Below are 14,081 nucleotides of genomic sequence, written 5' to 3'. Positions count from 1 at the left end.
ATCGGGTGGAAATCTAAGAGTTGGTTATGTAATCTTTAAAGCATTTCAAAATCACGGAGACCAGTTATTAAAGATTATAAATAAATCAAACTGTATAATGTAGAAGCATTTGTCTGTTTTGGAATGAGAAGTAGGACTAACTTGTAAAGCACACTGACCTGAGAAAGTCAGCTCTGTCCATTGATGAAAGAGGGGTTATTCTGTGAAACTTGATGTCTTCTGAGGAGTTTAGCATAGCTGAGCTGTACACAGAGAACAGTTTCAAATCCTGACTGACTGAAGGGACACTGTGACTGACCACTCTGTCCTCTGACCATTCTGTCCTCTCACCTGGATGGAGAGAAGGCTAGTGTAGAGAAGTCTACCAGCGGAGTTACAGAGACCATTGTGGAGAGAGTTCATAGGGTTTCACAGAGAGAGAAGGAAAGATACTTTCAAGACAATATAGAAATATTGGTCATCCACATTATAAGGCATGGATGGTGTTCAAAACCAGAAAAGTTGACTATATGGTGAATCCCAGCTGTGGCAAAGCACATGAAGGAAAGAAACACCCCCCCCCAAACACACAACCCACCCCATACTCCACCCCACCATCCCCTTCCCCTGCCCCTTATCCCACACTTTGAACTCCTGAAGTGAGAAGGGGAGAAATGCAGCGACAGCAGAATTCATCTATGCGTAGAGAATGATGTGTAATCTCTCCAGTTAATCCCATCAACCTTGGTGCATGGACACATCCTGGGACACATGCAAACACCGATCAAACATGTCCTCTCTCGCTCACACCTGGTCGGATCCCCCAGGATCCCCATATATCCCACTGGGTGGGCAAATACCCCTGAGTCTCCTATGGTAGCCCTCAGTCCTGTAAACCTGCGAACGACCTTAGTATTACCCACAGATATAATGCATGACACGTCTAGTGCACAGAATTACATGTGTTTAGGAGTGTTTGCATGGTTGAATGCGGCAGATTCTGTTTTCAGCCCAACAGTAGCCCTGTCCTGCCCTGCCACTCTATTTACAGGAGTAGATGGTTCCCCTCACTATTGAATGTCACTTGTCAACATGAGGTGAAACAGTCTGTCAATATATCATCCAGGGTGGTTATAATTCCAGCCATAACACCTCTATGGTTCTATCTCTCTATCTCTCCCTGTTTTCCGAGGGTCTTAGTCGGAAGGCTGCTTGTTGTTCCTCCAGTCTGAGAAGGGGAGAGCGGCCGGCAACGGACCCCCTCAGTGAGTTGGGCTGTTTTACCCACGGCCCCATGCAGACCCTGACAATAGAGCCAGGTTGGAATCCTCGTCTGACCTATTGTTGCAGGGGGAGCCAAAGAGGCTGGTTGAGGTCCAGAGTATGTATTCAAAATGTGTCTCAGAGAAGGAGTGCTGATCCAATCATTATGATCTAAAAGGCTTAACAGATCCAAGATCTGCAATCCTACTCTGAGATGCTTTGACTCCACCCGAGCAGGCCTCCTTATTACTCTGGATTTGCTTTGGAGATCAAATCAAATCAAATCAAATTTATTTATATAGCCCTTCGTACATCAGCTGATATCTCAAAGTGCTGTACAGAAACCCAGCCTAAAACCCCAAACAGCAAGCAATGCAGGTGTAGAAGCACGGTGGCTAGGAACAACTCCCTAGAAAGGCCAAAACCTAGGAAGAAACCTAGAGAGGAACCAGGCTATGTGGGGTGGCCAGTCCTCTTCTGGCTGTGCCGGGTGGTGATTATAACAGAACATGGACAGGATGTTCAAATGTTCATAAATGACCAGCATGGTCGAATAATAATAAGGCAGAACAGTTGAAACTGGAGCAGCAGCACAGTCAGGTGGAAGTTGAAACTGGAGCAGCAGCATGGCCAGGTGGACTGGGGACAGCAAGGAGTCATGTCAGGTAGTCCTGGGGCATGGTCCTAGGGCTCAGGTCCTCCGAGAGAGAGAAAGAAAGAGAGAAGGAGAGAATTAGAGAACGCACACTTAGATTCACACAGGACACCGAATAGGACAGGAGAAGTACTCCAGATATAACAAACTGACCCCAGCCCCCCGACACATAAACTACTGCAGCATAAAAACTGGAGGCTGAGACAGGAGGGGTCAGGAGACACTGTGGCCCCATCCGAGGACACCCCCGGACAGGGCCAAGATGATCTCATCCCAGGTGACCCTTTATAGGTTACTGGCTCCTCTTAATGATACCATATTCCTTTACAAATCCATCATTTTTGGTTTGACATACTACCTATATAACACTACCGTTCAAAAGTTTGGGGTCACTTAGAAATGTCCTTACTTTTGAAAGAAAAACATTTTTTTTTGTCCATTAAAATAATAACAAATTGATCAGAAATACAGTGTAGATATTCTTAATGTTGTAAATGACTATTGTAGCTGGAAACAGCAGATTTTAATGGAACATCTACATAGGCCCATTATCAGCAACCATCATTCCTGTGTTCAAATGGCTCGTTGTGTTAGCTAATCCAAGTTAATCATTTTAAAAGGCTAATTGATTCATTAGAAAATCCTTTTGCAATTATGTTAGCATAGCTGAAAACTGTTGTGCTCATTAAATAAGCAATAAAACTGGCCTTCTTTAGACTAGTTGAGTATCTGGAGCATCAGCATTTGTGGGTTCAATTACAGGCTCAAAATGACCAGAAACAAATAACTTTCTTCTGAAACTCGTCAGTCTATTCTGGTTAGTGCCAGTTTGCGCTGTTCTGCGTTATACGAGATCATCAGTTTCTTGGCAATTTCTCGCATGGAATAGCATTAATTTCTTAGAACAAGAATAGACTGGTGAGTTTCAGAAGAAAGTTATTTGTTTCTGGCTATTTTGAGCCTGCAATTGAACCCACAAATGCTGATGCTCCAGATACACATAGTCCCAAAAAGTGTATTTTTTATTTTCTGCATGAATTTGTTTATAATAGATCAGGGCCCAAATGAATGTATTTCAATTGACTGATTTCTTTATATTTTTGTTCAGTATATATATTTTACTTGACAATACAGACAATGTAGTCTTATTTCTTTTCATTAACCTGATCAAATGGATGGTAGAAAACTATACAAAGAAATGCTGCTTTTAGAAGTGAAATACCACTCATTGTGGTGAGATTGTATGAACACCAAGAGCAATATTCCATAAATTGTACCTAAACATACCTAAAATCATTTAAAAACTGGGACTTCTAATCATATTTGTGCAGTTAGTATACCCTTGAGATTTATTTGAAAAATCTCCTCTTCAGCGATGTCAGGTTCTTAATCTAAAATACCATGACAACCTCATCTAGTAACCTGGTAATATTGACTCAACCATTCCCAACCTTTGAACTACAAATATCGATGTCATCCACTCTGTAAACGGATGTTGTCTGCTTGCTCTAGCCCTACCTGGTACATGCTCCTGACTCTATATACCTCATTCAATATCAGATCATATTTAAAGCAATTCATAGGAGATCCATACAACCTCTAGTCTCAAAGCCAGGACACGTTACATAATAGCAACACATGGTCACTCAACATCCACAAGTTTCATTTCAAACACATTGAATATGTCAGTCAGTTGGGAGCCCTTGGGCCTGAGGCTTGGAAGTCCTCCAAATTCAATACAACTACCTGTTAACCTGGCCTTCAACTACATTTTACAATTGTACACTTTCAATTCATGGGTAATAAAAACATGAGAACAAATAAGAAATGTGACATTTGCTGCATCTCGCAACATCTCTGAAAGCTCTTGTTACATTTCACAATGAACTAAAAGCCTAATCTGCATCGTAGCTAATCTCACATGGTATTTCAGTTATTTTTCTCTTACATTAAAGTACCGATGATGCCAGATTTCAATGAATGTGGTTTGAATTCATTTATTTTAAAAGAAAAAAACTCCAAACATTTATTTAAAACATCCAGAACACAGTAACAAATGCAACACAACAAAGATGGGAGTTATTACAGTCGTCAAGTTTCTGTCAGTCACAGGAATGAGACTAACAAGAACCCATCACTTTAGGACTACAGAAATGGAAAGACAAAAAGGGCGATGAAGACAGAGAGAAAGGGTGATGAAGACAGAGAGAAAGGGTGATGAAGAAAGAGAGAAAGGGTGATGAAGACATAAAGAGAAGAGAGATTCAATTCAACTGTAAGATCGGCGCCGGAGGTTGGTTTTGATGAGGATTCATAGTCGTCGTTTTCCTGGGCAGAGTAAGAGTGCAGAGGGGTATGGAGGGTTGGCTGGGGAACGACAGTGACGTCTCTTAGCTGAACTTGGCTTTAGAGAAGTCCATCTCTGGGTGCTGCGACATGAACCTGGAACACAATGGGGGGGGGGGGGGGGTCACATCCTAGAGTCTGACAAGGGTTTGGCAATGACAACGATCATAGGCGTTGGCAAGACTAGCCATGTTTAATAGTCAGATTACACTGGATAAACTCATCCCAGCATTGAGCCCAGTAAAATGACAGTGGAGGAAGCCAAGCTGGTACCAGCACAGTGATGCTAGATACAGATGCACTGAAGTGGACATTGTGTGATAACGATAAGCCAATATTTTCTTCGCAATATTGACCTCTCCCTTCGTTTTCTCACCTCCACAACAGGCCGATGCAGATATAATTGAAGGCTTTTAAATCGCCCGATACCGACATGGTTAAAAGAACACCGTACAAAGTAACCACATCAGACTAACACCCATTTATAAAGGATTTGGATTTGCTCTATTGTGTCACACAGTAAATGAACAGAAGTCTAACCATAGTAAGTGTACTAGATCGTTTGAATAGGACACTTTCATAAACAGAGGAAGTATGAGACGTGGCAGAATGACATCACACATATAACCAGCCAACCTATTATTGGCCTCGCCTCGTCATGACCAGGACAGGGGGTAGAAGGGATTAATAACATGAACTTTGATAAGAGACTGTTCTCTACATCCATCTCCAATGGTTCCTTCCCTTAAATAGGGTTTCTAGTAAGCCACAGGTGAACAAGGGTAACCTAACGCTGGCCTTGCTCATGACTGGGACTAGAAGGGGTTAATAACCTCCACACAGTGATAAGAGAATGTCCTGTACATCCATTTCCAATGGTTACGGCTCCTTCCCTCTATCCCGTACACACCCCTTATCACTGGGTAATGGTTCTTCTACCTATACTAGTCTAGTGAGTCATACAGACATCAATCAGGCAGTATTTGCCAACTATCACTAATGCACCTCACATTGCTCAAGTCACGTCACTAGGAAATAAGGACATGGTCATTGTCTGGTCATGCAATCTGTCGAATACAGAGCATATTCATAAGACGACGCAGTATGTAAAATGCATATAACTTTGTTCTTGAATAAATAAATAAAGAGGGCACAAACTATGCAATCCACCTGCTCATAACAAAAAGGTCAACAGTGGGAGACATGCACATTGAGACTGACTGTACAATGATGGCCGAGCACTACTCAAAAAACACACTGCATAATCCACCTGCTGAAAAGGAGTGCAGTGGGTGCCACGGGGCATTATGATGGTCGAGGAACAAGAAGTGAGGTCCGCTCTAGTCCCGGACTCAGTTGGGAAGCTGGTACAGACGTCTCACTATCTGTTTATGGCTGCAATGATTGTGTGACCTGACCTTGACAGGAAACAGTAGGAGGCAGCCGCTTTTACATTCACCTTTTCCTCGTTTCTATGGCTCTGTTAAACTATCCAGTATATTGGAACATGTTTGACAATAAAAAGAAAAGCACCAAGTAAACCTATAGAAAGTAAACAGCAGACAGAACATTGTCTTGTCAGTAGGTATATAACATGAAGTACTTTTCTAATGTTCAATTCTGTCAGTAGATTACCAGTAGTTAAGTCCCAGTGATTATTGGGATAGGTCAAACATTTCACTGTCTATGTTTTTATTTTCTTTATTTAACTAGGCAAGTCAGTTAAAAATAAATGCCTTATTTACAATGATGGCCTACCCCTGCCAAACCCGGACGACGCTGGGCCAATTGTGTGCCGCTCTATTGGACTCCCAATCACGGCCGGATGTGATTCAGCCTGGATTCGAACAAGGGACTGTAGTGATGCCTCCTGCACTGAGATGCAGTGCCTTAGACCACTGTGCCACTCTGGAGCCCAATGTTAAGAAAAGTACTGCACTACTTAAACTGTGTCATGATGGACATGCTATATGATGGTGCTATAAGCAATGTGCTGAAAGCTACTTTTTGAGGATGTCTTGTTTCTTCTGCTCTTCGGAGGTGGGTAGACCCATGGACTTCTGTCTCTGATCGTACATCATCTTCTCCACCATACCACGGGTCTCCCCATCCAGATCTGACAGCTGAGACAGCAGGAAGAAAGAGGGCGAGAGGGAGGAATATAGAGAGATGGAAGAGGAGTGATAGATGGAGTGAGAGGGAGGAATATAGGGAGATGGAGAGTGAGAGGGAGGAAAACAGAGATGGAAGAGGAGCGATAGAGGGAGGAATAGAGAGAGATGGAAGAGGAGCGATAGAGATGGAGAGTGAGGAATATAGAGATTGAAGAGGAGCGATAGAGAGATAGAGAGTGAGAGGGAAGAATATAGAGACATGGAAGAGGAGCGATAGAGAGATGGAAAGAGGGAAGAATATAGAGAGATGGAAAGAGGAGCGATAGAGAGATGGAAAGAGAGGGAGGAATATAGAGATGGAAGAGGAGAGATAGAGAGATGGCGGGTGAGAGGTTAGGAATATAGAGAGATGGGGAGAGAGGGAGGAATATAGAGATGGAGATGGTGAGAGATGGAGAGTAAGGGAAAGAGCTTTAGTAAGTGGGAGATAAATTACCCTTTAATCTTTAAATAAAGGAGAATAATCACATGTTCTCTTGCAATATACAGTGAGCCTTGCATCGGTAGCTTGGCGTTGGTTACCTTCGAGTTCTCTGGACAGATCTTCTTTGTATTGAGTTCTGGATCCGTGGTCACCATCTTATTCCACCACTCCATCTTGTTGATCTGAAATAGACACAAGGCATGATTTAGTCTATTAAAAGGTTTCAGAGTGAAAGAGATGTTTAATCTCAATGAAACCCCTTGTAATACAAGAGAAATAAAAGCAGTACCTTCTCCAGGTGAATGGTGACCACCTTGCCGTCCTCAATGAGCCAGGAGCTCTCCTCCACCTTGACGTGGTTGTAGAGCTGTCCATCGATCACAGGAGGATGGCCCTTCAGACCCACCTTCAGCATACCACGCTGGATGTCCACCATCACATCCTTCCCCTTCATACGGAACTTCACATCAAAAGGCACCACCAGCTGGGGGGCGGGATAAAGGGGAACACCCAATTAGAATGAAGGCACCACCAGCTGGGGGGCAGGATAAAGGGGAACACCCAATTAGAATGAAGGCACCACCAGCTGGGGGCTGGATAAAAGGGAACAACCAATTAGAATGAAGGCACCACCAGCTGGGGGTGGGATAAAGGGGAACAACCAATTAGAATGAAGGCACCATCAGCTAGCAAGATAAAGAAGAACACACAGAATGCCTGATTACCTTTTCTGCCCAGATTACATCTTGCCCAATACTAACCCAATCCCTAGCAACTGGGGGCAGAAAGATAATCATCCGCTCTGAAATAGAGGAGCTGCCCAGCCCATGCATAATGTTCAAAATTAACAGAGAGCACAAAATACCCCTTCATAGTTAAACAATCATGCTACAGTTAAACTTCAATATCCATGCACTAGGGGATACTAAAACCAAAGGCAAATAAACTCACGTCCACTTCAGACAGGGATTGTGTCCAACGATAGTTGGCCAGGTCAGCTCCATTGCCTGCATTAGGTTTCATCTTGTCCTTGTCTTTCTCATCTTCTTCTCCATCGGAATCAGTCTGGCAGAAATCAACAAGTTATGAATTAGCTTCAATTGCCTTCAACATGCATAAAATACCCTTGTGCTGTTAACTATATGCATATGTTTTCCCCCCTAGTTTATTTCCCAAGTGAGCTGCCCCACCTATATGATAGCAGGGGAAACAGTGATGTCTCACTACAGCTCAGAGGCATCCCAACCAAATCTCTTACCTCCTTCTCTCCCTTCTCTCTCCCTTCCTTCTCAGCTTTCTCAGGTGGAATTTCTGCATTTGTGTTTGTGGCCTCTTTCTTCTCCTCTGGTTTCTTTTGCTGAAACCAAGACAAGACAAAGACAGACATCAAGCTTCATCAAGACAAAGACTAGGATGGTCCCCGATTAAAAAAAACATTGGTTTACAGAGAGTTGTCTGTTCTTTACCAAGAGTTTTCTGTGTTTTGTGCTCATGCACATAATTACATCACCCGACCTTCCCCAGTAAAACTAACCCCGTCTGAATAGGGTACAATAGAGCCTGACCTATAGCATATCATAATAACATCAATAAATTGGTTATAACAAACTCTGAACACTGTAACACGTGACAGAAAAATGGATGCAGAGGACGTGACGAATAAAATTGAAACTGGGGAATGTTTTCTGGTTGCTCAGGAGGTAAAGGGAAAATCTGATGTGTGGAATAAATGTGACTAGTTGTGTAAAATCCCAGAGATCAAGAAAAATACGGTAAGGAGCAAACGCTGCATGCATATTATGTGTGTTAAACAGGTGCTGTATCGATTACAATATGATTTTTCTGACCGTTTGGAACAATGTAAACACTAAAGTAAAAGCGTACCAGAGAGTCTGCTCTAACATTTTTATGTTAAGCCTTTATTACAGTAAAGACTAAAAACAGTTTCATTCATGAATACAATTTCCCGAAAAGGAAAAGTATATTTATTGCACAAGCTAATTATTAAATGCTCGCTTTAGTGTATTTAAAAAAAATGTAATGCTTGATTGCGTTTCAAATCATGAATGACTCTTATGCTGTGTGGTGACATGAACGAATGAATGATTGATACAGTAGCCTATAGAAGTATTGAAATATAGGCCTAAGTTAATTACAGTAATAAGACTAAACAGGATAACCTAGAGCTCGATGGGGGTTATACAAGGCTGTAATATATTAATCCTACTAATGATAATGACATTACTTATCATCATATTATTACTATTAATAACAATGAGATGAAAAAGGAGGGGTTTTATTATAAATATAATTTCCCCAACAATTTAGAACAGTGTAAAGACTAAATCAATTATAAATAATACTAGAAAGGCTGTTCTAACTAAAATTACAGCGAAGCAAAGATTAAACACCGTCTAAATTGTTTACTCGACATGTCGTTGAGTGTTGGTTGGTAGTCACGGAATCAGTAGGCTATTAAACAAACACTCAAACAGGCAACAGAAGCAAGATCTGTCTTATTTCTGTAGATATATTGATGATTTATAAAGACAGGCACATTTAACAGTTAGGCTATTGATTATAGACCTAATTAAGTTGGGGTTTCATCTCTCCTCACTTTTCTTAGACAATACGTCAAGGGCTGTTTTCTTCTCTCCTCATTCTGCTGTTGTTCTCCACAGCATTGTTCTCAACATCAATATGCTGGTTAACTTTGCAATTATGCACATAGCAACATGGTCTAGGAAAAGGCACCAATTCAACAGCACACTGCTGTGTTTCAGAACCATGGAAAGCGACCGGTAAAACGCGCATTTGTTATAAAATAATATTTTTTTTATTAGCGTTTCAACATTGTTCTTATGTAATATAACCATATACAATTTCAGTTTAATATGTCTTAGACTGATGGACTGTGCCATCTCCAAGGCCTCCACAATGGATCAGTTCACTCAGCGTGAATCAGACGGTTGATATTTTCTGCTACTGCTCGACTAAAGAAATCTCAGTACGCCAACAGCCTATCGACCAAACAATTGACCAGTCGATTAAACGGGGTCAGCCCTAACAAAGACAAACCGTTAAATCTAATGTGTATAGCACATCAAACATTCATAAGTGACAACACGTTTTTCTTACCTTGTCGATTTCAGACTGAAGTCTCTCTGCCTCTTCGTCTGTCAGTTCTTTGATTTTGGGCTCGTCGTCTGCTTTCTTAATCTTATTTTTCTCCTCTTCTTCAGCTAGCTTAGCAGCTCTCTCTGCCTTCTCTCTCTTCTCCTTCTCCTGTCTCTTCTCCTTCTCTCTGTGGGTCTTCAGGGCAAGACCGCTGTGTTGGGCAAACGACTCCTTCACCAGCTGGGGACAGAGGTATTATTACTAGGTAACACAGCCACAAATTCAAAACCCCTCTTATTTCTACAATTTCTCCTCTTCAAATCTAATTTTAAAACCTGATCCTAACCCCAATCCTAACCTTAAAACACCTTTAAAAATGTTTACTATATAGGCAATTTTGACTTTGTTACTGTGCTAGTGCATAAGATTAAACATATTAGTTCAGCATCTCTTGATGTATGCATTTTTGTTCTGTTAGGTATCCAATTTTGGACTCACCTTCTCTGGTGCACCTGCCTCGCCACCCGTGAAGAAGTCTGTTTTACGCCGGAGGAAGCTGAAAAACGTGTTTACTAACTGTTGGATGAACAAATATTACATTAGAGATGATATATAGCCAACCTGCGCCTTATATGACTCACAAGCCTATTTGTTATGGCTTTACTAACGGTACCACACCAACATGCCTAAACACTGCTAACTAGCCCATGGTTAACGATTGCGCTACTGGTGTGATATTTAATATATGCGACTAACATTAGCTACATGTTTGTGGTGTTATATGCATGGTGCAAACGCTGGACATTTTCCCATCCCCCATATAGCTAACTTAATTAGCCGGCTAGCCAGTTGTTGATGAATTTGCTAGCTAATGTTAGCATGCAATCAAACTGTAATTTACCTCTTGTACACCTCCTTCGTGCTGTTGTGCCATAACAAGCAACATCCCGTCATACTTTTCATCATCACCCATTTTCTGTTCTAATATATATATATATCCTTATATATATATATATATAAACTTGTTTGAAAATATAATTTGAAACGGACAGGCTAGCAGCAACAGGGAGCAATGTAAAGTCACGCTGCGGTACTACTTCCTGGAAACAAGCACCGCCTTGTTTCTAAGAGAATGGAAAGTTTGATGCAATGGGAGGCCAAGCTTTTAAATGACAACCAAACAGCCAATTAGATCGTGTTACATGAACGGATATGGGCACATTCAAATTTTGACGGGGGGAAAATTGGAATATTCTAGATTAGAAATTAGTGTTTGATTGATGGCAAAAATATTGCTAATTAATTATGCCATAATTATTGTATATTCATTTTATTTCACGACTACACATTATTTCTTCGTTAATCTGTTATAACTGTGCATTTGAATAAATTAAAATGTATTTATGGAAATACATTTTTACATGCAAACACATGATTTGTATGTTCACGGATAACATTCTGATTCTGAAATTCTTTATTGTAGCCATTATAGCTCATTTCCCCACCTCTGAATCAGCAATGATCCTATTGAAAATGTTACATATAATAGTTGTAGAACATCTTTCTAATTCTAACCCTCATTTATTGTCCATGATAGTGATTTAGCCGGAGATATCGCTGATGGATATATGTCATTGACCAACAGCTCTTTGACCCAGATAACATATCTGTGGCGCCATGACTGAACTATTCAAATAAAGTGAAATAAGGGTCACAATGACCATCACACAGAGTTATGTTGAGTGATATGCAACATGAGTGGAAAGATTCATGTTTTCTATGTTGCATAGCCTATTTGCAAAAACACATGTAAGGCCAAAAAGAAAGTAGGATATTGATCATGATAATACAATTATATCTATCTATGTGATTAGGGTCTAGGCTACTTCTGTTGTTTTCCTAAAATTATATTACTCTTTGTCAATACCAACATTTATGCTGCTATCCTATGATCCTAAGTCTGCATTTATCCCTTAACTAGCACTTAATCGAAGACTGAACCAATGCTGTGTGTTGGGGTAGTAGTCTGTATGGGAGCATTGACCCTGTCCTTGGTAGCCTGGTACAGGCTGAGTTAGTAACTGCAGGTAAACATGATAAATGTCATTGACCCCATAGCGCAGCCGGCTTCCTCACGTCTCTCCCTCCCTGCAGGGCAAATGTCACAGTTGTTATGAATACGCCCTATTACCTCGCTCCACGTGGATAGAACCTAACGCAGCGAGCAGAGCAGTCCAGGGTCACTCTGTTGTTCTCGGGTGTGTGTGTGTGTGCTCTGAGGGGGAGGGGTCAATGCTGACTTGTCACACACAGATCAGAGAAGCGTGTCCTATCTTCCTATAAATAGGACTTGGGCTACTGGAGTTGTCAGACAGTCAGAGCTGCTGATCACACTGCTGGACAATATTTCAAAGAGAGAATGTGGCTATTCTCACCTCTGTAGCATAGCTCTGTAAAGCCTCCGCACTGGGGACATCTTATCATCTACTGATTGATTGATACTTTATTGATCCTCAAAGGAAAATTCATCATGATGTTTCCACTTGAAGAGATGAAGACCACCTGTCACTGTTCAGGTTACCAGGAGCAACAACATCAGCCTCACACCATCCTGTACAATATCCTGAGCCGGGCGGACAGTAACTACAACAACAACAACAGTCTGATCAACAACAACCACGTGAACCAGTATGACTACAACATGATAAAGCCTCACAACTGTCATTGCGAGCGGCGACGGGCAGTGTGTCTGAAGAACCCTGAGGGAACCTGTCAGGTGGCGTCTGATGTTCTGGTCAAAACCATCCGCTTCATGAAGAGTTTACCCTCCTTCAGTCAGCTTCCAGTGGAGGATCAGCTATCTCTGCTGAGGGACTGCTGGGTGCCCCTGTTCTCTCTGGGCCTGGCCCAAGAACGGACTGTGTTCGAGGTGATGGATGTACCACAGGCTAGCATGCTGAGGAGGATTCTCCTTAACAGTCAGGGGCCACAGAGTGAGGAAGAGCAAGAGGACGAAGATGAGGGGAAGAGGTCTCTGCCCACGCTGGCTGGGGTGCATAAACTCAGATCCTGTCTGAACAGACTGTGGACTCTGAATCTCAGCCCAAAGGAATATGCCTATCTGAAGGGTGCTATGCTGTTCAATCCAGGTAAAGCTCTTCTTCTCTTTCTTCTCAGCATGATATGGTGTACTGTGGAACTCCAAATCTAACTGAACTGACATTCTATTCATTTCATTCGATTGAAATATTTGAAGCAATCAATGGCATAATCAATGATTATTTAACAATCTAACATGACAAATGATGGTATACAGCTTCACTCTTCTGTCACAGTGTTAAACTGCTGATGGTGGAATACAGTTGAATTGACATTCCATTTACCCCAATTCCTCTTAACAGACGTCCCAGGACTGAGCACCACTGTATTTATCAACAGTCTCCAACAGGAGGCCCAGAGAGCTCTACAGGAGGTTGTCCTGACCCTTCACCCAGGAAACTCGGGTCGATTCAGCCACATCCTACTATCGACTGCTGCCCTACAGGCTGTCAGCCAATCACTCATCACAGAACTGTTCTTCAGACCTGTTATTGGTCAGGCGAATCTGTTTGACTTGTTAAGTGAGATGCTGTTTATGAGACAAGAGTACAGCTGAAAGTTTGTGCGTGTGTATGGTGTATGTGTGTGAATTATATTTTAGGGTATTTTCTACTGACAAATATGAATGTGAAGATTGCAACTAAGCAATACAAGTTTTATAAACAAAATGTTTCAGTATCTCTCTTCTTTACACATATTTAATCACTCTTCTATCATTCATTTTTGGCATACATCTGACAATTTATCAGTGGTGTGATAAAAAATAAATGAAGTGAGAGCTACTGTATATTCCACTGATAGAAAAATCATGGACTAATTGTACTGGCTCTTAGCATGATATGTACTCTGGCTCCTACTAGTGGTTTCCTACATGCAACTACAAACATGTTGTGCTGTATGCCATACAGGGAAGTACAGAATGGAAAGTACCAAAAATCCCTTGAGTGATATTACCTGGAATTGAACATTTCAACGCATGATAAGGGAGACAAAATGTGGCATTAGGCCATGTATTTATACTCAA

At 41.6% G+C, this 14,081-nt stretch overlaps 2 protein-coding genes across 2 annotated transcripts; one reads left to right on the top strand and one right to left on the bottom strand.

The window, feature by feature from the left end:
- Positions 1 to 3,868: 3,868 nt before the first annotated feature.
- Positions 3,869 to 11,099, bottom strand: LOC109903513 (nuclear migration protein nudC-like). Its single transcript, XM_020500280.2, has 9 exons — positions 10,860 to 11,099; positions 10,457 to 10,534; positions 9,980 to 10,198; positions 8,100 to 8,198; positions 7,793 to 7,906; positions 7,131 to 7,325; positions 6,940 to 7,023; positions 6,248 to 6,366; positions 3,869 to 4,339 (listed from the first exon to the last, which is right to left on the bottom strand). Exons 1-9 carry the CDS (start codon positions 10,929 to 10,931, stop codon positions 4,288 to 4,290), a joined length of 1,032 nt encoding a protein of 343 aa, XP_020355869.1. The 5' UTR covers positions 10,932 to 11,099; the 3' UTR covers positions 3,869 to 4,287.
- Positions 11,100 to 12,314: 1,215 nt separating this feature from the next.
- LOC109903515 (nuclear receptor subfamily 0 group B member 2) lies at positions 12,315 to 13,851 on the top strand. The gene is made up of 2 exons (XM_020500282.2): positions 12,315 to 13,107; positions 13,360 to 13,851. The coding sequence occupies exons 1-2, from the start codon at positions 12,489 to 12,491 to the stop codon at positions 13,611 to 13,613; spliced, it is 873 nt and encodes a 290-aa protein (XP_020355871.1). The 5' UTR covers positions 12,315 to 12,488; the 3' UTR covers positions 13,614 to 13,851.
- Positions 13,852 to 14,081: the final 230 nt, after the last annotated feature.

Source organism: Oncorhynchus kisutch, linkage group LG14, assembly GCF_002021735.2.
Source record: "Oncorhynchus kisutch isolate 150728-3 linkage group LG14, Okis_V2, whole genome shotgun sequence".
NCBI lineage: Eukaryota > Metazoa > Chordata > Actinopteri > Salmoniformes > Salmonidae > Oncorhynchus > Oncorhynchus kisutch.
Note: the sequence above shows the minus strand (reverse complement) of the source record. Positions and strands in the feature narration are given on the sequence as shown.

Bases quoted from the DNA above. Each gene is read 5' to 3' on its own strand.
- LOC109903513 (XM_020500280.2), bottom strand. From the start codon at position 10,931: ATGGGTGATGATGAAAAGTATGACGGGATGTTGCTTGTTATGGCACAA. The intron at 10,199-10,456 runs GTGAGTCCAAAA...CTCTGTCCCCAG, and splicing joins AGGCAGGTGCACCAGAGAAG to CTGGTGAAGGAGTCGTTTGC. The intron at 4,340-6,247 runs GTAGCTTTCAGC...ATTGTGTTCCAG, and splicing joins AAACAAGACATCCTCAAAAA to GTTCATGTCGCAGCACCCAG.
- LOC109903515 (XM_020500282.2), top strand. From the start codon at position 12,489: ATGATGTTTCCACTTGAAGAGATGAAGACCACCTGTCACTGTTCAGGT. The intron at 13,108-13,359 runs GTAAAGCTCTTC...TCCTCTTAACAG, and splicing joins TGCTATGCTGTTCAATCCAG to ACGTCCCAGGACTGAGCACC.